We start from the raw sequence: 21,663 nt of genomic DNA on the forward strand, positions 1-21,663 counted from the left end.
TTTTTATTTTTTCCAATAAGGTAAAGAAGGATACAAACTTATTAAATCAAGTTTAATGTACGCTACATGTTTTTCCATTCAGTTTGTTTAATTCTTAGGAAGCACAAAATAAAAACTCAAGCATGGACTAAGCCACTGTGTCACTGAATAACAGCACACAAAAATCCAGCTAATTTCACTGATTAATTAATTATTAATTACAATACTGTGCAAAGGCCTTGAGTCTTTAGTTTTTGTATAATTTGGCATACCTCAGCCTTTTCTCTCGGTTTCCCTTTCTTAAGAATAGCTTCTTGACAGCCACCCTTCCACTGAAACCATTTCTGATGAGACTTAAGCAAACAGTAGATGGATGGAGTGCAGGGTCAGATGCATCTGTCAGGTCTTGTATCAGGTCTTTGCTGGATTTGTTCCTGTTTCTTAAAGACATGACTTTAGATACTTTTCGTCTGCTGAAGATCATTTTTAAGGTCTTTCACTTGTGCAGTTTCATTTAAAAACCCCCCCCCCCAAATTTAAGGACACACAGCACATCATGTCAACTAAAGAAATTAAAACAAATGCTGTGTTTTTGAATCAAACTGCTAGTTTCCAAGTGTCTAAAGTTACAGTGTAGACACTACACTAGTGTTAGATACCAGTTTGTGCTTGAATGATTCATAGGTCAGTGTTAAGTTGCTTAACAAACAAACAAACAAACAAATGATCAGGTATAAGGACTATACCTGAAAATAAGTGAAAATAAGTAAAAAAGCAGAAAATGTCCAAAACAAATCAAAACTGTGAAAGATCTTTAGAAAGCCTGGAGAAGCATTGCTCAAGACCACTTTATAAAAAATCACAAAAAAGCCTGGAAAAATATAAAGACAGACTTTTGCCCAATACTGTATATCCCCGAGTTTAATAAGTGGATTTATATGATTTATGATTTCTATTATAGCCATGGGGAACACATGGGGTAGGCTGGATATGACTTATGAGATTAAGAGGTGTCCTTTTGGAGTATTTCGAGTGTAATATGGTTAATTTTTAAACACTTATTTGATGTGGGATTTCAGAAACAACAGACATACAAAATAAAAGGGAAATTGTTTGCACTTACCTGTATTTGTGCAAACTAGAAGTTCTAATAATGATATAAATCCTATCAGTACTAAAATATAAAATGTGATTTTATTGTTACTCTTAAGAGGCTTATTTACCTGTGAATGAATACCATTCTAATTACACCTTGTAAAATCCGTTAACATTTCCACAGCTACTGAATAGCCTCCCTTATTTTTGCAACATGTTTGCATTAGTATTTCTATTCCTTTTACATTTTAAACATGAGTTAAGATTTTTTTCTGAATAACATTTTTGTTCATCGTCAAATGTTCGACTTTTGTATTTTGTTCTAATGTTCTTGCTGTTCGTGCGCAATTAAATAGTGAATTGAATAAATCAATAAGCTCATTATTATTTTTAGTTTATACAGTGCTGCTTTACATAGACTTCATAACTTTTATCAGATTTTTATTTATTTGTTTTTGTCCTATTTTATACACACTCTCTCTCTCTCTCTCTCTCTCTCTCTCTCTCTCTCTCTCTCTCTCGCTCTTTCTCTCTCTCTCTCTATCAATGTGGTATAGGCGGGTTTTCCGCCAGCAGGGTTTGGTTGATTCTCTATTGATTTGCTGGGGTGGGAGAGGAGGAGGAGAAAGTGAAATGGGAGGAGAGCAGGAGAAACCTCCGCCTGGCCGGTGAGGGAGGGAGGGATATGATTGTGCGTGTTCTGGACGAGAGAGGAGAGTGATCGTAATCAAGGCAAAAGTCCGGCTTGCAGCGGGAGCGCACTCTAATCACGTGGGGTTTGGATTTGTAAAGGAGAGAAAAAAGTAAAAGTGTCGACGAAGTGACTTCTGGTTGTACTTTGTATTTTCTTTCCTCTCTGTGCCTTTCCACCTCCCCCTCCGCCCTGCATTCCGCGGAGCAGCTGTGTTTTAATGCCCCTGCGCACCCGTGGAGGAGAGGAAGGAGAGAAGAGTGAAGAAGAAGGGGCAGAAGAAGTAGTGAGAAGGCCTGGACACCACCCGTCCTCGCCCTCTGGAGGTCTGTCCACTCTCCCCTCCTGGCCCTGCATGGACGGGGATGGGGAGAGCCGGATGCTGTTGCCGCGGGGCTGAGCGCCTCACCTCCCCGTCTATGGTGCGCCGCTTCCGGCCGCTTCTACTGCTGATCATCGCTCTGTGCTGCGGTGCTCACATAGGTAACTAATCACACTTGCAACACTGCAACACCCAGAATCTCTTTGGGTCACAGTAGCAACTGATCTGTAATTTATCTACTTTCATATTCAGTGATGAACTATTTACTGCGGACTCCATCAGCTATAACCATAGTAACAACATTTCTTTTCAGTCGCCATCACTTGATGGTGATTGAAACACTTTGTTAGTTATTAAGCATTTGTAATCACTGTGCAGTTGATCCTTGTGTTGGGCCCAGTGCTGCCTGACAATGGCTCTCTCTAAAGCGGCAGTGCAGCAGTCTGAGCACGGATCGAGTTTCTCCTCTCTCCTGGGCCGTCATTCTCCTGTCTGCCTCTTAATGGCTCATGGAGGAGGGGGAGAGAAGGCAGGAGCGAGCTACCTCTCCTCTTGTCCATATAAACCAATTCTTTTAGTGCACTCATTTACAGAAAAAACAAACACACAAAACAAAACAATCTATTCCACCGCTGCACATCATAAAATGTAAAAGGAAGTTGTGCTGTGATTTAAATCTGGCCAAACCTAAATAAACATGTAATGTTGAGCTGATGCTGATTAATAATGTCTATTGTAAGAAACAGGATCAGATAATCTAATTTAAGAACATATTCTTGAATGTCCAACATATTTCTCTTTATATTTGTGGATGTTTATCTTTTAAAACCCCTACAATCATCCAAGGCTTGTTAGAAAAACAACAACAACAAAAACCCCCCAATGAATTTAATAAATGAAGAGCCTGTTAACTGGACGTTAACAAGGTGTCTGCAAGGATTTCTGACACTAAACTCAAATGTGACAGTTTTGAAATACTTCTGTTTTCTGTGGCTTTGCAGAGCTCTTTACTTTTTTGTGAAACTGTTTGCTGGTCTGGTTTTCTGTCTCGTAAAGATACAGAAGCATTTTACATTTGGTGCAAAAAGGCAGCAAAAAAAAAAAAAAAAAAAAATCAAATCTGGCTGAGTCTGAGTGTTTTTGTCTGTGCAGGGGGTCGGCTGTCTGTAGAGCAGTCACACCTCCAGTAATTAGTTTAACACAGCGCAGGCAGTCGGACAAAATGGGAACACAGAGAGAGACCCACTTCACATTAAAGACCCTCTTGGCACCTATGTTGCACGTGCGTCACCTGGAAAGAATGTGTTTTTTTGTTTGTTCGTTTTTTAGTTTGTCCAGCCAAACAGAATGTTTTATTTGTTAAAACTTGTACATGTTTTGCGGTATTTAGATACATTTCTTTGTTGTAAGCCCCATGTGTCTGTTTAGGCAGGGAGGAAGGAGGGTCTGAATTGTTGACTATTGTTCACAGTGTCTGGCCGACGACAGAGAGAGTGAGCTCCTGTAAAGCTTTGCAGCTTAAAGCTATGGAAAAGGTGTTTGTGTGATTTGAGCTCAGCGTGTGAGAGAGTGCACACAACAAGGTGATCAATAAGCACTTCTGGAGCTATTCCCTTGGTTGAGAAATGATCCCAGTAGATCCTTTCCTGATCTCCAGAGATCAAAGGAGTTGAAGGCAGCGAGATTGGGAGGCAAAAAAAAAATGCTAAACTGAGCCATTGAGATTCAGCTGGTTGATCTTATGACCTCTGTCTGATGGTAGAGAAGGTGCCTCAGGAAGAGAGGCAGTAAGGAGGTGAGGCTGGCCAGGGAATGAGGCTGAGGGGGCTGAAAGCAGAATAGTGCTGAAGGAGGCAAGTGATTGAAGCTACAAAGGAAAAAAAAGAGAGAAAACTGAAGATATGAGAGAGAAGATTCGAGTCCTGTGGGATTATATTGAACGCGAGGAAGACAGAGGATAAGGAGCAATGTTGAAGGCAATTTTAAACACACGAGGAGTTGTGTATTCTCCTCTTAATAGTATTTGCCAGCCACCGCAGTATTCATCACCTCGGCTTTACTTGGCAAAAAATATGCTAATTTAGAGAAACTGTTTACAAAGGAGATCACATGAATGTTTTCAGAAGCAAATAAGAAAATTGTGCTTTAACATGTAACGTGTAAATATTACAGACGTTATTAAGCATCATATGGAAATCCTAGTTTTTATTTCCGAGAGGTCAGAGTGCAGGGTCAGCATGGGAGCGACACAGTGGTGTAAACTTCAACAGAAGCTTTCCGTCAGTAAGGTTTTGCAGATCGATGGTTTAATGCCAGAGCCCTGCAGTCAGAGGGTCAGCTTGCTTCTCGCTAAGTTATCCTTCGGAGAAAATATTAGTGAATAAGTGCTTTTTGTGCAGCAGCTCATGATCCTGATAACTTCTGAAAGAGAACAAACTGCTCTGATTAGATTGGGAGTCGCATTTGGGTACTGCAGGCTAGATTGGAGGGAAAGAAGGAGGCTGTTGGTGCACCAGTCAAAGACACAATGTGTCCTCAGTACTCAGACCTGTCTGTGCAGCGGTGGTTGGCATAGGAGGCAGCCTGTGTGTGTGTGTGTCTGTGGGTTGGTGTCAGTATTTAACAGTTAGGAGAAAGATTCTAAAGCGCAGTGTGAGTGAGGGTCCGTACCTGCACCCCGAATAGCAAAATTCAGAGCATTACTGCCCCCATTTGGTGGCATCACACTCCTTCATGCTCTAAAATCAGATAAATCGACAGAGAATAGCGGACGTGTGCTGCCAGCTGGTTAAGTGATGGAGTAACGTTTGAGTGATCGTTTCTGTAAAAACTCTTGCACTTTCGGCCTTTTCTTGGCCATTAAGAGACCATCATCTAAAGATCACCGACTGTGTGTGGTTAACGGAAGTACAAGCAGCATTCTTTCTAAGATAGCTATTGCTGTGTGTGTGTGTGTGTGTGTGTGTGTAGCTGCTCATACACTGCAGAGCCTCTCTCTCTCTGGCCTAATCTAATTGGAGCACGTTGTGACTAATGCATTAGGTCTGGTCTCTAATCTCTTTCTCGCTCTATCTTTCTCTCTCTCTCTCCGATGATCTATGATATAAAAGGCGACTTTGACCCTCGTTACATTTAGAAACGCAGAAAAAGATAAAACATCAGGGAAATCTGTTTCTGATGGCTACACGAGGGGCATTTTTGATTATGTTTTTCCTCTGCAGAAGCCACCCAGGATCACTAACACAATTATTCAGCACCTTGCTGACGAAGATTATTAGCTTCAAAAAGTCACTGTGTTGTGTTTGTATTCACAGCACAGCTGCTTTGCCCTGTTCCCTTTGTCTATAATGCTCTATATGCTGTGTGCTCCTTGGCTGTATGGGCACTTTTATCTCACTGCTTGTGGTAAAACATGCTTCGTCTTCCCTCTCTCCGGTTGCTCTTTGGTTTATTACACTTCAGGTTTATTACGCTCACAGAGCGGCACTGATGATTGATCCAGACTTTCAATCAACAGCTGGTTCTTTTTCTAGTTTTATTAGGTTTTTATTAGACTGTAAAAAGACTCATATCACTGCGTGCTTAAAATCAAAGCTTTCTTCACACGTAACCTTGGTAGTCTTGTGTGATTGCACAACCTTTTCACTTCCACTGAGACATAACTGTGTCTAGTTCATGCCTAAATTATCAGACATGTGTGTATTATATATTAGTATTCCAGACTCTATCTGTGTGTCCTCTTCAGGTCAGTGCCAGGTGGCCACACCTCAGTGTCGTATCCAGAAGTGCACCACCGACTTTGTCTCCCTGACCTCCCACCTGAACCCTGCGGTGGATGGCTTTCACACTGAATTTTGCAAGGCTTTGCGTGCATACTCGGCCTGCACTCAGAGGACAGCAAAGGCCTGCCGTGGAAACCTGGTCTTCCACTCGGCTGTTCTGGGCATCTCAGACCTAATGAGCCAGAGAAACTGCTCCAGAGACGGCCCCACTTCTCCCACACACCCCGAGATTCCCTTTGAGCCATGCAACTATCACAGCCGCACTCAGCACGCCCACACGCAATCCCATGCACACGCTCACTCACACTCACACACTCACAGCCACAGCCACAGCCACTCTCGGGCTGAGTACCTGTTTTGTGGGCTCTTTGGTGACCCCCACCTGAGGACATTCAAGGACAGCTTCCAGACTTGTAAAGTGGAGGGAGCATGGCCTCTTATTGATAACGACTACCTTTCAGTGCAGGTCACTAATGTTCCTGTGGTTCCTGGCTCCAGTGCAACAGCAACCAATAAGGTAAGGAACCAGAAACTGGCTTTTGGGCTCTTATTTTTCCATTTTTGAAGCTGAAACACTCTTACGAGTGCAAGCAGGGTTAACAGTCTAGTTATATATCTCTTGTTTGGGTTTCCATAATGACGTCCAAGCTACTTTTATGCACGTCAGAATAAGAAATCTTATCAAAGTCAAACTGGAAAACATGCTCTCCTTGACTCTCATGCTGAGTGTTTCTCGCTCCCATAGACTCACAGGTGTAAGGCAAACAGCCTCGATCTTGTGACTCTTAACTCTTGTGACTGAAGCAGTGTTAGAAACCTAACTTGGTTAATGGCTGCGTACAGCCTGACCTTTAATAACATGGAATGAGATGTGTGAAAGGACCCACTGTTTACTTATGTGTGTGTCTGCAAGCACTTGTGCGTGTGTCTCATAAGTTCACGAGTGGCACTCCTTGCGCTCTGCTTACGGCACTGTGTGTCTTAGAGGACACAGTGCAGAAGACGCTCACTCACAAGCACACACGCAGGCACACACCACTAAATGGATGACGAACCACACAAGGTGATCTTTGTGGTGTTAAAGAAGCAATGTTGTTTCCCCGCGATCATCTGCACTTTCTAGCACAGTCGATAGCTTTAATTATTAAAGGACATACACACCCGTGCATACACTTAGTCACGCACACACTCGCAGAAACACACACACATTAAGCAAATAGTACAGCTGCTACACTTTGGAGCTGTAGGTTTGACCTTGTGTCAGAGGTGGGGCAAGTTATTAGTCACGATTATTAAGGACACAGACACGCACACATACACACTCTTTCACACACATTAACGGCCCTCCAGGCTTAATGGCCTGCCAGGTCTCATTCCTCACGGCTGTCATATGAACAAAGCAGCCATTCACCGGAACTATGATGCTAGTGCTAACCGTAATGCTCACACCACACCCTGCATCTACCACTTCCAGCTTCCACTCACCACTGGATCCCTATGTATATGTGTGTGTGTGTGTGCGTATTTGTGTGTGTTTCTGCCAGCCTGTGTGTTCGTGTGCGTGCATGTGTCAGCATGTTTGCATAGCTGTGTCAAATTACAACTTGTTAAAAAGTCATTAAGTCATTTCTCAAATGTAGCCTGATGAGAGTTGGTGACCTGTGCAGTGGGTGAGTGTTGATATTTGTGAAAAACAGACAGATGGAAATTTCTTCTGCTTGTCATGAGATTTTTTTTTCTTGATTCGATTATTAACAGTTTAGTGCATAAAATGAACTAAACTGAATAAATTGACTCTTTTTATTTTAGGAACCCCAGGATGCTCAGTTACAACACAAAAAAGGGAAATGTATCAAACATTTGTTTAAAAAGTTTAAACTAACCAGATAGTTGGAATTGCAGCTTATTATTATTTTATGATTTATTAGGATTTTCTGTCTTCCTGAACAACCAAAGTGCAGCTATATTCATATTTTCTGTTTTGTTCAACTAGCAGTCTGCTTGCTAAAGATATTTCATTGACAGGCTCCAAAAGCCACTGAAATTCATTAGGAAATTATTAAATTAGTTGGTGATTAATTTACTTTCAATTTACTTGCTCTATTCATCTTTTTGATTACAATTGTTTCTATCGTGTAAAATGAAATTAATGAAATGTCTCAATAACTGTAAACTGAACACATTTGAAGTGTTCCTCTAAGTTACCTGATGCTCTGCTGCTTTATAGATCACCATCATTTTCAAACCCTACGAGGGCTGTACGGACCAGAGGGTGTACCAGGCCGTCACGGACAACCTTCCGGCTGCCTTTGATGATGGAACCGTGAGCAGTGGCGACCCCATGCACAATTCTGCTGGTGCAGACGGAGCAAGCAGGAAGGTCCGGGCTCTGTGGATCTCCGAGCGCAGCCCAGGGCGCCACGTGGAGCTGCACGCTGGCTACATCGGCGTGACTGTAATTGTTCGCCAACTGGGGCGCTACTTGACCCTGGCGGTGCGGATCCCAGAGGAGCTGGCTCAGGCCTACGATGCCACCCAGGACCTGCAGCTCTGCCTGAACGGCTGCCCCAGCGCAGAGCGCATCGACCAGGCGGGGCATCTTCCCCTGCCCGTCTCCCCTCCTGCGCTTGGCCTGCAGCTTCAGCAGCTACGTCGGCCAAGCTACTCCTCACAGACACAAACATCCGCCTACGGCTCCACGCAGGTCTTTGGTGTGGAGGGGGCGAGGGAGCGGTGCAGGGAGCAACTGGAGGTAGAGGACATTTACTTCCACTCCTGTGTGTTTGACCTCCTGACCACCGGGGATGCTAACTTCACAGTGGCAGCATACAGTGCGCAGAAGGATATGGAGAGTCTCCATCCACACCGGGACAGCTGGAGGATCTACCCCCGTAGTTTTGCCACCTCCTCTTTACACTTTGATTCTCAAAATTTCAAACGGCTTGCCCTGCTCCTGCCATGTTTTCTGAGCACTGTGTTGATGTAATAGCGGGAGTCTTTGTGTGCGCCTGCATGTGTGTAGGTCTGGGTATGTGTGTGCACTACAAATAAATGGTTTGGAAGTTTTTTGCTGAGCACTGATACTTAACACTGGCACCTGTTTCTTGCAGTGAGGAACCAGCAGCCTGAGCAGTTATTAGGACTTTAATTTTCTTTAAAGGTGAAAGACCTCCCAGTGGACGCAGGACATGCTGGTGTCACTAAGTATAAGAGAATCAGCTCTCTGGAGGTAAAAAATGCAAAATAAAATAAACAAGACGTCACGACGGCTTCTACAATCTGTCTTCAACTTTGGATAGAACGCACCTGACAATGACACAAATGTCTCTGTGTGTTTAAATTGACTGTAAATAGTTCATTTTGTCTTCAGTGCACTGTGTAATGGAGTCAAGTTTGTTTTTGTGCCATTTGATGTGATTTTTTTTGAATACCTCAGATGAGGAGGTTTGTTTTAACAAATGCACTTTATTTTAATTTTTTCCACAAATCCACATCAGTGTTTTTTTGTTTTCTTTCACTTCATGTCCTCCATTAAAACTAGCTCAAACTTTGGAGCTCTGTGATTTGGTTTTGGATCCTTTCACAGTAAAAGTAAGTAGAACAATAGGAGATGTCATTTATTTTTAAGTGCAACAAGTACTAGCTGATTTGCTTCAGCATTTTATTTTAAGTAATGTGAGCTGTTCTGTTGAATGTATTTTGAAACTCGTCACAGCGAATGCCATCAGTACTACTTTGTTTTTCTCATGCCTGACTTTGGCTGCTTGTGTGAGTCTGTGTGTTTGTGGGTGCTTCAGTGTTTTTCTTTTAATGTGTCAAAGTGTTTTCATTTCAGCTGATTAGAAGAAGTCCCGCCTTTTTGCTAAGACGCTGTGACTTTACAGGCTCGTGTTTTTTACTCGGTCTACTTTTTTTTATTATTCGTAAAATTTGAGCCAAAGACAGATTTTTTTATTTTTATTTTTTTTTGTTTCTTGTGCAGCGAAAATCAAAACTCAACACCAAACCAGCACCCTCCACCCTCTCGGAGTCTTTTTCTCCCTAGTTTTTAAACTTACTACTGTAGATTGGTTTTGTTGGAACTGACAAGCTGCTCCTTGTTGGGATACATGTAAAATACTGGAGAGAAAGCAGTGCAAATTACTGAAGAAACCTTATCACGCTAGGCTGTGTTTTCTGCATCAGCGTTGTGTTTTAAGAATTTGATACCTGGTAGAAGTTTCTACCTTTAAAAAAAGCCTGTGAGCCTTTTGAACATGTAACATTCTCTGTAATTACGCCAAGTTTGTTTGACGATATTGGTTCATCTCAGTTTTTTTTTGTTGTTTTTTTGGCATTGTGGTCTCTTACAACATGTGTGAGTGAAGAGTGACTGATCAATGTTGAAATACTTAACTTATTTATGAACGTAGTGCCCCGTAGAGGAAGTTAAGCTCCATATTCTTGCTGTTAAATAATAATTTAAAAAATGTCAGATGTGATTGTACTGCCACCTAGTGGTAATCTGTTGATATGTCAGTGTGTTACTCAAGGCTCTCAAAAAAAGGAAAAAAAAAGGAAATAAACTGTGTGAGTGTTTTATTTAAAAAAGCGAACAAACATGAAAGTCAACACAGTTCGATTTTACTGTCTATTAATTTTACATTCACAGGAATATAAAAAGAAAAATGAACATACTAATAAAGTAAAACAGTATTAATGAGTAAACAAACAAACAAAAAAAATGAACAAACTTTGAGCTGAAATTCACCCACAGGAGTTTAGAGTTAAATAAGAGCGAGACTGTACACACACACCTTCCCACAGAAGCATTAAGCCATCTGTCTGTGGTTAGCTTTTGATCAGATAACAGGTTTGGCCTCACAAACACGATCTGTTTTCAACTGCCAAAGGCAGCGACACCTGGATGTCTCTGTGAAAAGGCAGAAAAAGGCGCGTCTTTAAGCGTTACAGCATACTCCTGTCATCCTGGCAATGGATCATTTCCCGTTTAATCCGTCAAACCATGTCCTTAAAATCAACCACATGAGTGGGAACATACTCATTATCTTCCAGTGAAGAAAACTCCTCTATGAAGACTTCAGACCAGAAACAGTTATCCTCTCTAGGTTAGTTTCCTTGTCAAGGTCATATGTTGCATGAGAAACCCATTTCCATCGATCTGAAAAGTCAAATACTCCGTTCAGACTTACATAATTAAATAAAATCAAATGAATTACACTCATAGAAATACAAGAAGATTTACAGACGTATAATAATCAATGACATGCCTGCATGCAAAGGTACATCTGTGTACTGCATGATGGTACTTACCACTTAATAACAACATAAATGGTCATCAGAGTGTCAAAGGCGAGGATCTTCATGAGAAGCAGCCTCATAACCAGGATAACCACTGTGTTTGTCCACACATCAATGCCTGAGAGCAAACCATGCAGACCAGTATAAGATATCCTCGTGTGTCAATTTATTGATTTCTTCTTTTTTTTTTTTCATTTTTGAGCAACAACAAATTACCTTTAATTTTTTCTTCTTCGTGGCACAGTTTGTCTTGATGATCTGAAAAGATAAAATGTGAAATTCCAGCTCCAAATTTACAGATATGGTCACATGAACTCATCTTTACCTGATGAGGTGATGCGGCGTCTCCTCTTGCTTTTTGAGTGTCTCTTGCGACTTACTGAGCAACTGTATGATGGCCAGTCTCTGGTTGTCACAGTGATAACAGCCACCGCATTGGGGACATGGTGCTTCCTGGTTAAAGCGATGCTGTATGGCGTGGTGGGCATGTGACCCTCTGACGCTGAGCTCCAGCTGACCTCCAAGTGCCCTCTCCTGAAGTCATTCACAATGCACACCAGCAGGGTCCAACCAAGCCTCTCCCCTGACAGGTGAACTGGAGGTGCCAGTGAAGCCAGCACATCGCCCTCTACCCCTCCTGATTCAGGTGGAGCACAGAAGATCAAATAAAAAAAAAATCAAAAACAGAGGTAAGTTGTGTGCGAATCTTTGCAGTGATGAATTATTCTCGTTGCTGAGCTCTTATCACACATATATGTTTTATAATCAAAGTGGTGATATGTTTATATGTACTACATGTATTTCTGAATTTCATGTAGTAACTCCAGGAGCTAAAATTAATGTATGCCACCAGAGATGAAGGATATTTCCTACCTGCTATTTTCTGTGTGAATAATTAAACTAACTTTTATTGACTTGCAACAGTTACAGAGGAGACCTCTTAAAACCAAATTCCTAGAAATCCTTCTTTAAAGTCAGTGTTGTGGACATTTATGATTCATGTGATCATTTAAGACTAATTATTCTTTCATATTGATTCAAAAGATATATTTGAAAATATATTTAAACTTCTTACCTGTCCACAAATAGATGATAGGAAGGTAAAAGAGACCCCTGGATGGCTCAGTCATGTCAGCTTCAGTTAGAGTGACTTTTGTGATTACTGATCATTCTGTGCGTTAGTGTATGTGTTTGTGTGGCTTGTGTATGTGTGTGCTAAATGGGGGCATGCCATTTGGCTTTGGCAGGAGCATTGCATTGTGGGGGACTCACATGTCTCATTGTTGTGACCTTATACTAACAATGGAACCCCTTTGCCCCCACCCAAATGCCTGCACAAAACCCAAACACATGCACACACAGACACAGGGACAGAGAGAAAGAGACAGGAGGACTGTGTGAGCTTTGGATATGTAAAGCACTATCTGCATTTACAGAGAAAGGACAAAACAGAGGACAAAACGGAGGACAAAACAGAGGACAGGACAGAGAACGGGACAGAGTATTTTGGACAGCAGCAGAGAGTAGCTGCAGTAACTGGAGAGACACACCTGCTCGCAGCTGTTAGATCTGAGGTGAGAAACTGATAATATCACCAAACCCAGAACATTAGACAAAACTCTTGTAGGTTACACCTGCACACACACACACACACACACACACACACACACACACACACACACACACACACACACACATGATACGCACGCACACACACATATGCATGCACACACGCACACAAAGAGTTTTGTGTCATCACTAGTGGGTGGAAACTTAAAAGGGAAAGTGAAAGTTACAGCAGGGCCTTAAAGGAAGCATGATGAAGCTAAAATGACTGAGGTAACGCATTTTGACATTTCTTTAAAACTTTACATCTGAAGCAGACTTTAGACGGGGCTTTTTTAGCACACTCCAACATTTAAACGCTCTTCCACCGTCTGGTGCATTTCTGGTGAGCTCAGAGGTTGCAGCAAGCAGCCTTACCTTTTCACTATGGTACAGCACAACTAATGTCTCGGTAACCCGATTTGAACTGCAGCTCCTGCAGCTGTTGTCACCTTACAGTTATAGCTGTGTCCTTATTTTGTTTTGTCCACATGGAAAGTCATGTGGCTTTTTTGTCACATGTTGGATTCTCTTTCAGGACGAGACATGTTGTAGCCTAACATCCAGCAGCGTGGTTCAGTATAACACCATTACTGTAAGCCCTTTCTCTAATTGCTGCTTCGCTGTGCGAGGAAGAGAAATTAACATCAGACCAGGGGTTCCAAGTGAAGTCACTTTAAGTCCTGCAGTGTTGAAAAATCTTTTTTTGGTAGTAGAAATAGGTAAAAACCACAGAATTCATCAATTAAAGTTTGTCCAAATTTTACAGCATGCACCTTTGAAACCATTTGCCATATTTGGAAGGAGGACTTTCTTAGACCTCTACAGATAAGAAGAAGAATAAAGGGTTCGTCCCAGAGACTCATGTGTTCATGATCTTTCATTTGTGTCTTTCAGGTTTAAGGAAAGAAGTCCCAAGAGCTTGCTGTTCTTGCTTTTGCTTCCTCAATATCATCATCTGACAGTCACTTCAGCTCCCTCTTATTTTTTCCCTGTGTTCAGGATATGATAGAGTGATATTAACACTATCTGTCAGCCTGTCACGTCAGAGTTTGGCATCTTTCTAATAGGTTGTAGAAATTCATTTAGTCTGCAATGGTCTCTGCCAGGCTGTTGGTGCTGTCCCTCTTCAGCGCGTCTCTGGTTGGGTCTCAGCCCACAGAGAGTTCACAACAGGTTTCAAGCCCTCCTGCTCATCCTGCAGGGGAACCATCTCTGAGTATCGATAACCTGTCCTTCCCCTGGAGTCGCCTTCGCCTACCAAAGTAAGTTCTGCACTCGCTTTTAAATATTGTATTAAAATAAATCAATCAATAACAAGAAAGCTGATGGATATTTGTCAATGTCTTAATTTATCTCAGGTACATCATTCCTCTTCACTATCACCTCCTCCTGCACCCCAACCTCACAAGTCTAAGTTTCACTGGCTCAGTGCAGATTCAGATTGATGTGCAGAACAATACAAACTGGGTCGTATTACACAGCAAGGGTCTTCAGATCTCCAAAGCCACCATATTAGACCAGAACCTCACTCATCTATCCGAACAGGTAGTTGTGAATGCACATCAGCTCTTTTGTCATTGTGGCCTACATCAGACCCATCAATCTCCTTCTGTTCCAGGTCCTCCCAGTTCTTCATAACCCTTCCCATGAGCAGATAGGCATTTTTTCTCCCAGAGTGCTCAGCAGTGGGCAGAAGTATTTCCTGTATATCGAGTTTGGAGCAGAACTTGCGGAAGGTTTCTATGGCTTCTATAAGAGCACCTACAGAACCAGTACAGGAGAGACCAGGTGAGACCAGGTGTACTATTCCACAGCATGGACTGTAAGCTATCTTACACATACCTACAAGTGTCTTTTCTAAAAATCTGATAATATCTATTCTTAGAACCTTGGCTTCAACTCATTTTGAGCCTACGAGTGCTCGAATGGCATTCCCTTGTTTCGATGAGCCAAGCTTCAAAGCTAATTTCTCTGTACGAATTAGGAGACGTCCCGAGTACATTTCTCTGTCCAACATGCCAGTAGTAAGTGTTGCATATGTGCCAGTTGTCACAAATGTTCAAATGAAAACAAAACAAAACAAAAGCACTTCAATTGAGTTTTTGTGGTTTTCAGATCAAAACAGTTGAAGTCAGCGGTGACTTGCTTGAGGACCAGTTTGCTCCAAGTGTACAGATGAGTACTTACCTCGTGGCGTTTGTCATTTGTGACTTTAAGTCTGTCACTGGAACAACATCCTCTGGGGTGCAGGTGTGGTCTACATGATAATGTCTCGTATGAAATGCCTTCATTTCTTCCTTACTTTCTCAGTCTAAGTGCCTGTTTCTTGTGTTTTCACTGCAGGTTTCCATCTATGCAGCCCCAGAGAAGTGGCAACAAACCCACTATGCCCTGGAGGTTGCTGTTAAAATGCTAGACTTCTATGAGGAGTTTTTCAACATTCGCTATCCTTTACCCAAACAAGGTAATTTTTTTTTTTTTTTTTGCTTTGAGAACAAAGCCAGAAATATAAACTATAAGTATCCTGATCCATGTGCTCTTCTTTCAGATCTGATAGCCATTCCAGACTTCCAGTCTGGTGCTATGGAAAACTGGGGTCTGACCACCTACAGAGAGACCAGTCTTCTCTACGACCCCCTCACATCCTCTGTTTCTGATAAACTCTGGGTTACAATGGTCATTGGCCATGAGCTCGCCCATCAGGTGGGAGTATGACAGTATATGCATACAGTAATGACATGCAGGTTTAAATGGTGTCAGGCATTCACTCTATTACAGAAAGAGTCAAAATTATATTTCTTGCTGGCAGTGGTTTGGCAACCTGGTGACCATGGAGTGGTGGAACGATATCTGGCTGAATGAAGGATTTGCCAGATACATGGAGTACATTTCTGTGGAAGCCACTTACCCGGACCTCAAAGTGGTATGTGCTTTAATCATTGATTGACAGATTAATATTAAACCTGAGAAAGAAGATTAATATTCATATTGTGTGCTCACTCTTGCAGGAGGAATATCTGCTGCACACCTGCTTTGCAGCTGTGGGTCACGATTCATTGAACTCCTCTCGGCCAATATCTAGCCCAGCAGAGAACCCCACTCAGATCAAAGAGATGTTTGACACAGTCTCTTATGACAAAGTATGTCTTTGTCTTTGCATGTTTCAAAATGTTTCTTTGACAGAAAATCTTTTCAAAACCTTTTTTTTCCATTTGCTTGATGTAAACACTCCTTTGAGCCTCCAGGACTTGTCCCGACCTTTTCTCTCTTTCTTACCAGGGCGCTTGTGTCCTGCACATGCTGCGACACTTTCTGACAGATGAAGTGTTTCAGAGAGGGATCGTGCGATACCTCCGCAAGTACAGCTACAAAAATGCACACAATCAGGATCTGTGGGACAGTCTGGCCAACGTAAGAACCCAAATTACACTAACTGTGTCAAAAGGCACCGTTTTCTTTTGTGTAAATTATGAGAGATGGTCAAAGTAACACGCAGCCTGACAGAGATATATTTTACATTATTTGGCTTTTTTCCCCATATGTGGTCCAAACTATTTTAGTAGATCATGAAACTAAAAAGGCGACATAAGAGTTTGATTACAGGTAGATAGAACAGATATTCATTGAAAGCTTCTGCTTGTCCTTTTATTTCTGAAGTACTCACCTTTTTATGATAGTTTGTCATCTTGACGTTATCATGAAAGAGCAGATCGTGACAGATCCACAGTTATGTTATGTTAACACAACACTTGACATACAAACACTAACTTTTAAGAAAGTAACTCCAAATTGAATTGAGAAAATAACTTTAAACTTTGGGTTACTGACTTGAAATTTTGGGATGACAATCCAGAATTTCAATATATAAAAGGATTTTTTTTTTCTAGTTGCAGAGACAAGCTTAAAGGTTTCAGTATAAAAAGATTTGTAGTCTTAACCATAATCGCTGAGAAGAGGCAGGATGAAGTAGAGGAGAGGAGGGAATACTGGGACCCAGAGTACGTGACTCTGTCTCAGATTTTTGTTGACTAATAATACACTACCCTTATAATGGTTTCTGTAACAGCTGGGACTCCATCAGATGATAGTCTTTAGTTTTTTTTTAATGTAGCCCATAAAAATGTAGGTTTTACAAATAAGCATTTTAAACTTCTGGTAACAGCAGTGTTATAGATCTGTTGTTATTTGTTTTCGTTCCAAACAGCTAAGGTTTTCCATTTCATGGTGCAAAAATCGATTAGCCCAGACTTTAAAGTTGCTTAGAGTAGCTAAAGTAATAAACAAAGTGAACATTAAATCTGTTTTACTGCAGTCAGTGTTCTGTCTGTGCCTGGTAAAGCTGTAATGAGTGCAGACTGACTGAAAAAAAAGAATGCATTGCCTTTCCAGGCAAAAATAACAAGAGACAAAAAAAAGCAATCACAGTGTACAATGTAATGGATTATCAATGTCAAGCAAATTTAAAATCCCATTATAACAATCACATCCAAAAATTAAATGAAATACATGTCAGGATATGCTAGAGAGAGGTCCCAAATTTACAAGGAAGGCAAAATAAACAAAAAAAGCTGAGATACAGAAAGTCTAATTGGCTAGAAAAGAAAACAAGGTAGGAATCAAAAAGCAGCTCAAGAAAGACCAGAAACAAGAGGTAGAAAAATTAAGGACAAACAATCTGACAGGTGATGATATTAAACACAACTAAATAGGTCGAAACAGTCTGGCATGGCAGAAAAATAATAGGAAGTAAATCCAGAAAATGTGAAACTTCCAGAATAAAACAGTTGTTAACCAAGAAGGCTAATAACTAATGAAACATTAAAACTAACTAAACATGAACACTCACACAGAGTCTGGAACAAGATCAGGGACAACAAAACCCACAGTCTTAAGCAGTTGAAATAAAGGCAACTGTTTGTGAAAATTAAGTCTAATTGCTTTCATCTTAAAGACTATCAAGCATTGGATGACTGAGCACCTACTGAGACAACAAAACCCATATATATATAACAAGAACCATGACTGTAGTGTATTATAACCCGTGTTGGGATTGTCACTCAAAAAAGTAATTTAATAAACATTGCTTGTTACTTTGTTACTTTATTTAATTACTCACAGAAGAAAGTAATTTGTTACACTACTCGTTACATTACATTATTTTCATGTTTCTCTGTAAAATTACCTGAAATGCATTGTCACATAATTACTGGTTAGCAATATAATTCTTAGGCTACAGTCCCACACACCAAGACAAATCCCTATCCTAATGAGTATACACACAAGAGCTTTCTTTTAGTTTTCCTGAATGAACACAAAAAACGACAACCCAAAGCAAAGCTGAAAACCAGCCGAAAGAGTTCTTAAAGCGAATGCCAAGATGAATTTACTGTAGCGACATTTACAAGTAGCAACAGAGGTTACAATGTTACAAGCCTTTCTGTTCATTACTGTTTTTGTTACCTGTGGAAGTTCCGTCTCTGGCTGCTGGACTGGGGTCAGCATGCATTCGGCTTTAACATCGCTCTGGGTTCCAAAGAGCCGAAGGTCTGTTAGCACTATAAAGCAGTTCTTTCTGTCTTGGACACAGTTGGTATTTCACCATTGCACTCTTGTCCTTTCTTTGAATAAAAATAAAAGTAATGTCAATTTCTCCTCGCTCAAAAGCCGTAGACCTACTCCAAAATGTTCCTCATCCTGCACACAAATTTAAATCAGCTGATTGTAGAAAAATTCAAAGACAGCATAAAATCATCCCTTTCATTCTGTTTTTCAGACCTGCTCAGAGGAGGACTTCATCTCAGGGAAACACTGTTACAGCAGTAGCCAGGCCTCCAAAAATGCAGTGAGCAAACATTTAAAAATAAACTCACTGGGTCGTCTTCGCTGCTTACCTCATATAAATGTCACATAGTTTATAAGATTGTGGTTGCATGTTAATTTCAGTGGACTGTCTCCTACAGTACCTGTTTGCTGGGGAACATTTGAACCTAACAGCCATGATGAACACGTGGACTCTGCAGAAAGGTATCCCTCTGGTAACTGTGACGAGGAAGGGGGCTCGTCTGCTGCTTAGACAGGACAGATTCCTGAAGACAGTGCTGCCCTCTGACCCTCAGTGGTCCACTTTACAGAAGGGGTAAATACGCACATGCCTTTCTAAAATTTTCTACTATTTAACACATTGTTATGTTACTCTACATGTAACTCCTCTATGTATTACTACCATGACTTCTGTTTAAGATGAAGGATTTGTATCTTTTGTGAGTATAAATTTCTTTTTTGTATAGTTTCCTTTGGCATATTCCTCTGACATATAAGACAGACAGTTCCAGCACCATCCACAGACACCTGATGACATCACCTACAGGTAAGAGGGGAATATAAAATTGAATAAAGCTGAATAAAAAGTTTTCACTTTTCTTTGCCATTATCTTGGTCTTTGCTCCATCTTTTACTGTATATGTTTTATTCAGATAGTATACATATAGGAGAGGAAGCCAGCTGGGTTAAGGTAAACTCTGATATGACGGGCTATTACATGGTTCATTATGAGGATGGTGGCTGGGATGTGATGACTAAACTGCTGAGGGAAAACCACACTGCTCTGAGCTACAAAGACAGAACTCATTTGATACACAATGCCTTTCAGTTGGTCACGTAAGTATATGTTTGTGTGTGTAACTGTTTGTGGTTTACGTGAGCTAGCAAGAGGTTTCTGTATAAGAAAACAGCTTTGATTACTAAAAGTAAAATAGAAAACAATAATCTTCTCTTTATATTTATTTCTTCTAAAGCGCTGGTCATCTGCCGCTCAATAAAGCCTTAGACTTAATCGGTTATCTGCTACTGGAAACGCACACAGTGCCTCTCCTCCAAGGACTGGGATATCTAGAAGCTTTTTACCATCTGGTTGAGAAAAGAGATGAGTCAGTTTTAACACATAACCTGGGGGTAAGAACGCAGGACACAGTTTGATTTTTTTTTATGGCATTATGGCATTAGTTTAATGTGAGTTGTTGTTTCTGTTGTCCTGTGTTTCTACAGGCATACATCTTGCGATTTTTCCGTGCCATCATCGACCAGCAGACGTGGAGTGACAGCGGCACTGTATCAGAGCGCCGTCTTAGGACTGAGGTCCTGTCACTGGCTTGTCACCTGGATGACCCTCCCTGTGTGAAGCGGGCACGTCAGCACTTCAGCGACTGGCTCCAGTCCAACGGAACCCTCAAGTATATCTAAACTACACTTCAACACTCATTCACAGTCAGCAACCACATATATGATTCACATAAACAACTGCTCTTTCCTGTGCTAAGAGAGCTCATATAATCTGATATGTCACCATATCCCTAATATGCACGTCTGTGTTTGTGTTTACTTCAGCCTGCCCACTGATGTGGCAGAGACTGTGTATTCAGTTGGAGCTCAGGATGACCACGGCTGGGCCTCGCTCTTACACACATACAAGATTTCCCTCTCTGAGGCACAAAAGCACAAGATCCTGTATGCTTTGACCAGCAGCAAAGACACCAGCAAACTTGAAGGGTATGTTGTCTTCATGCTGTTGTTGGAAAATATAGCAGAAATGCTGCCACCTTGTGGTAAACATGGAGGCATGTATGGATTAGTAACCTCAAAGTCTGAGCCTACTTATTGAAGTGTATGGTAAGCTGAAATTGAATTTTAGTCAGTAGTCTTTGTGTTCATGTTTGTGTTTTTGTTACAGCCTGCTGGAGCTGGGTTTGGAGGGAAAGGTGATTCGATCCCAGGATCTGTCCACTCTCATACTGATGGTAGCCAGAAATCCGAAAGGACATTACCTTGCATGGGACTTTGTGAAAAAGAACTGGGACACACTAGTTCAGAAGTCAGTATAACAGAGACTGTCCTAAAAGCGTGCCATATAAATGCAGTTTTTAATGCTATTTTTAACTATAGCATATTCAGTGAAATCTTTTCCCCCCCTCAAACTGGCCTTGTGATCTAGATTTGCGTTGTAGTGTTTAAAAGTACCATATCATACAAGCACCACAGTCTGGATATTCAGATATATTTGTCTTGACCTTCTTGTCTGTTGTCTTTCTGGTCTCCAGGTTCCAGCTGGGCTCATTTTGCATTAGAAACATCATCATTGGCACCACAAGTCAGTTTTCCTCTCCAGAAGAACTCACTGAGGTAAATAACATGGTTTATATTCCACAAAGAAGTTTAGATATATTGATATTCTGAGAGGTCAAATAACTAATATGTGCTAGCCTTGTTGCAGTTATAACTGAACGAGTAGTTTTCTTTGAACTTTTTTGTCTGTTTTCACTTAAATAGTTGTGTTTTTGCCCCCAGGTGCAGTCATTCTTTGAGTCCATCAAAGAACAGGCTTCTCAGCTGAGAGCTACTCAGATTGCCCTGGACAATGTACTGAAAAATGTCCGCTGGGTTCAGAGGAACCTGGAGACGCTGAGAAAATGGCTGAATGAGCAGATGCAGTGAAAGACAGCAGGGACAAAGGTGGTGGCTTTAACATACCACAGAGGGACTATCTCACAGTTTTTTTTTATTTGTTTTTTATTCAGAAATGTATATGCTTGAAATCACTGAAGGGTTGACAGACTTGTAAATACAAAACATGTGAATTTCAGGGAATTTGTTGATTAAAACAAGAACTAAAAATTACTGGCAGCTAAGTGGTAATGGTTTGTATAAGAATAAGTTTTGTGTTATTTTTAGTGTGTGTGAAACAAAGAGATTCATTCCAAAGAGGCAAGAAACACAGCATAAATGGATGCTTCACCATCAGGGGCAGAGCCCATGGGTGGCCAGGGGTGGCAACGGCTACAACAGACCAAAGTCTGACTACTCACTGCAACCAGTGATGAAGTCATTAGGGA

The 21,663-nt window shown here is 41.2% G+C and overlaps 2 protein-coding genes across 4 annotated transcripts; both read left to right on the forward strand.

The window, feature by feature from the left end:
- The first annotated feature begins 1,693 nt into the window (after positions 1-1,693).
- LOC102299464 (repulsive guidance molecule BMP co-receptor b) lies at positions 1,694-10,446 on the forward strand. The gene is made up of 3 exons (XM_005947177.3): positions 1,694-2,248; positions 5,833-6,386; positions 8,097-10,446. Exons 1-3 carry the CDS (start codon positions 2,131-2,133, stop codon positions 8,853-8,855), a joined length of 1,431 nt encoding a protein of 476 aa, XP_005947239.1. The 5' UTR covers positions 1,694-2,130; the 3' UTR covers positions 8,856-10,446.
- A 2,509-nt stretch (positions 10,447-12,955) lies between these two features.
- Positions 12,956-21,448, forward strand: erap2 (endoplasmic reticulum aminopeptidase 2). Of its 3 annotated transcripts, none has more exons than XM_005947178.3 (20): positions 12,956-13,009; positions 13,673-14,040; positions 14,137-14,323; positions 14,397-14,566; positions 14,664-14,802; positions 14,894-15,028; positions 15,122-15,481; positions 15,588-15,701; positions 15,787-15,918; positions 16,058-16,189; positions 18,552-18,620; positions 18,739-18,914; positions 19,066-19,145; positions 19,252-19,435; positions 19,573-19,729; positions 19,823-20,007; positions 20,162-20,323; positions 20,505-20,645; positions 20,872-20,953; positions 21,119-21,448. In XM_005947178.3, the coding sequence occupies exons 2-20, from the start codon at positions 13,871-13,873 to the stop codon at positions 21,263-21,265; spliced, it is 2,922 nt and encodes a 973-aa protein (XP_005947240.1). In that variant the 5' UTR covers positions 12,956-13,009; positions 13,673-13,870; the 3' UTR covers positions 21,266-21,448. The 3 variants fall into 3 exon arrangements, with proteins under 3 accessions (XP_005947240.1, XP_042069765.1, XP_042069766.1); XM_042213831.1 differs by lacking the exon at positions 12,956-13,009 and adding an exon at positions 13,036-13,121; XM_042213832.1 differs by lacking the exon at positions 12,956-13,009 and having other exon boundaries at positions 13,680-14,040; positions 15,122-15,242; positions 15,327-15,481.
- Positions 21,449-21,663: the final 215 nt, after the last annotated feature.

This window comes from Haplochromis burtoni, unplaced genomic scaffold, assembly GCF_018398535.1.
Source record: "Haplochromis burtoni strain Fernald_Lab_line unplaced genomic scaffold, NCSU_Asbu1 Contig_485, whole genome shotgun sequence".
Classification (NCBI taxonomy): Eukaryota; Metazoa; Chordata; class Actinopteri; order Cichliformes; family Cichlidae; genus Haplochromis; species Haplochromis burtoni.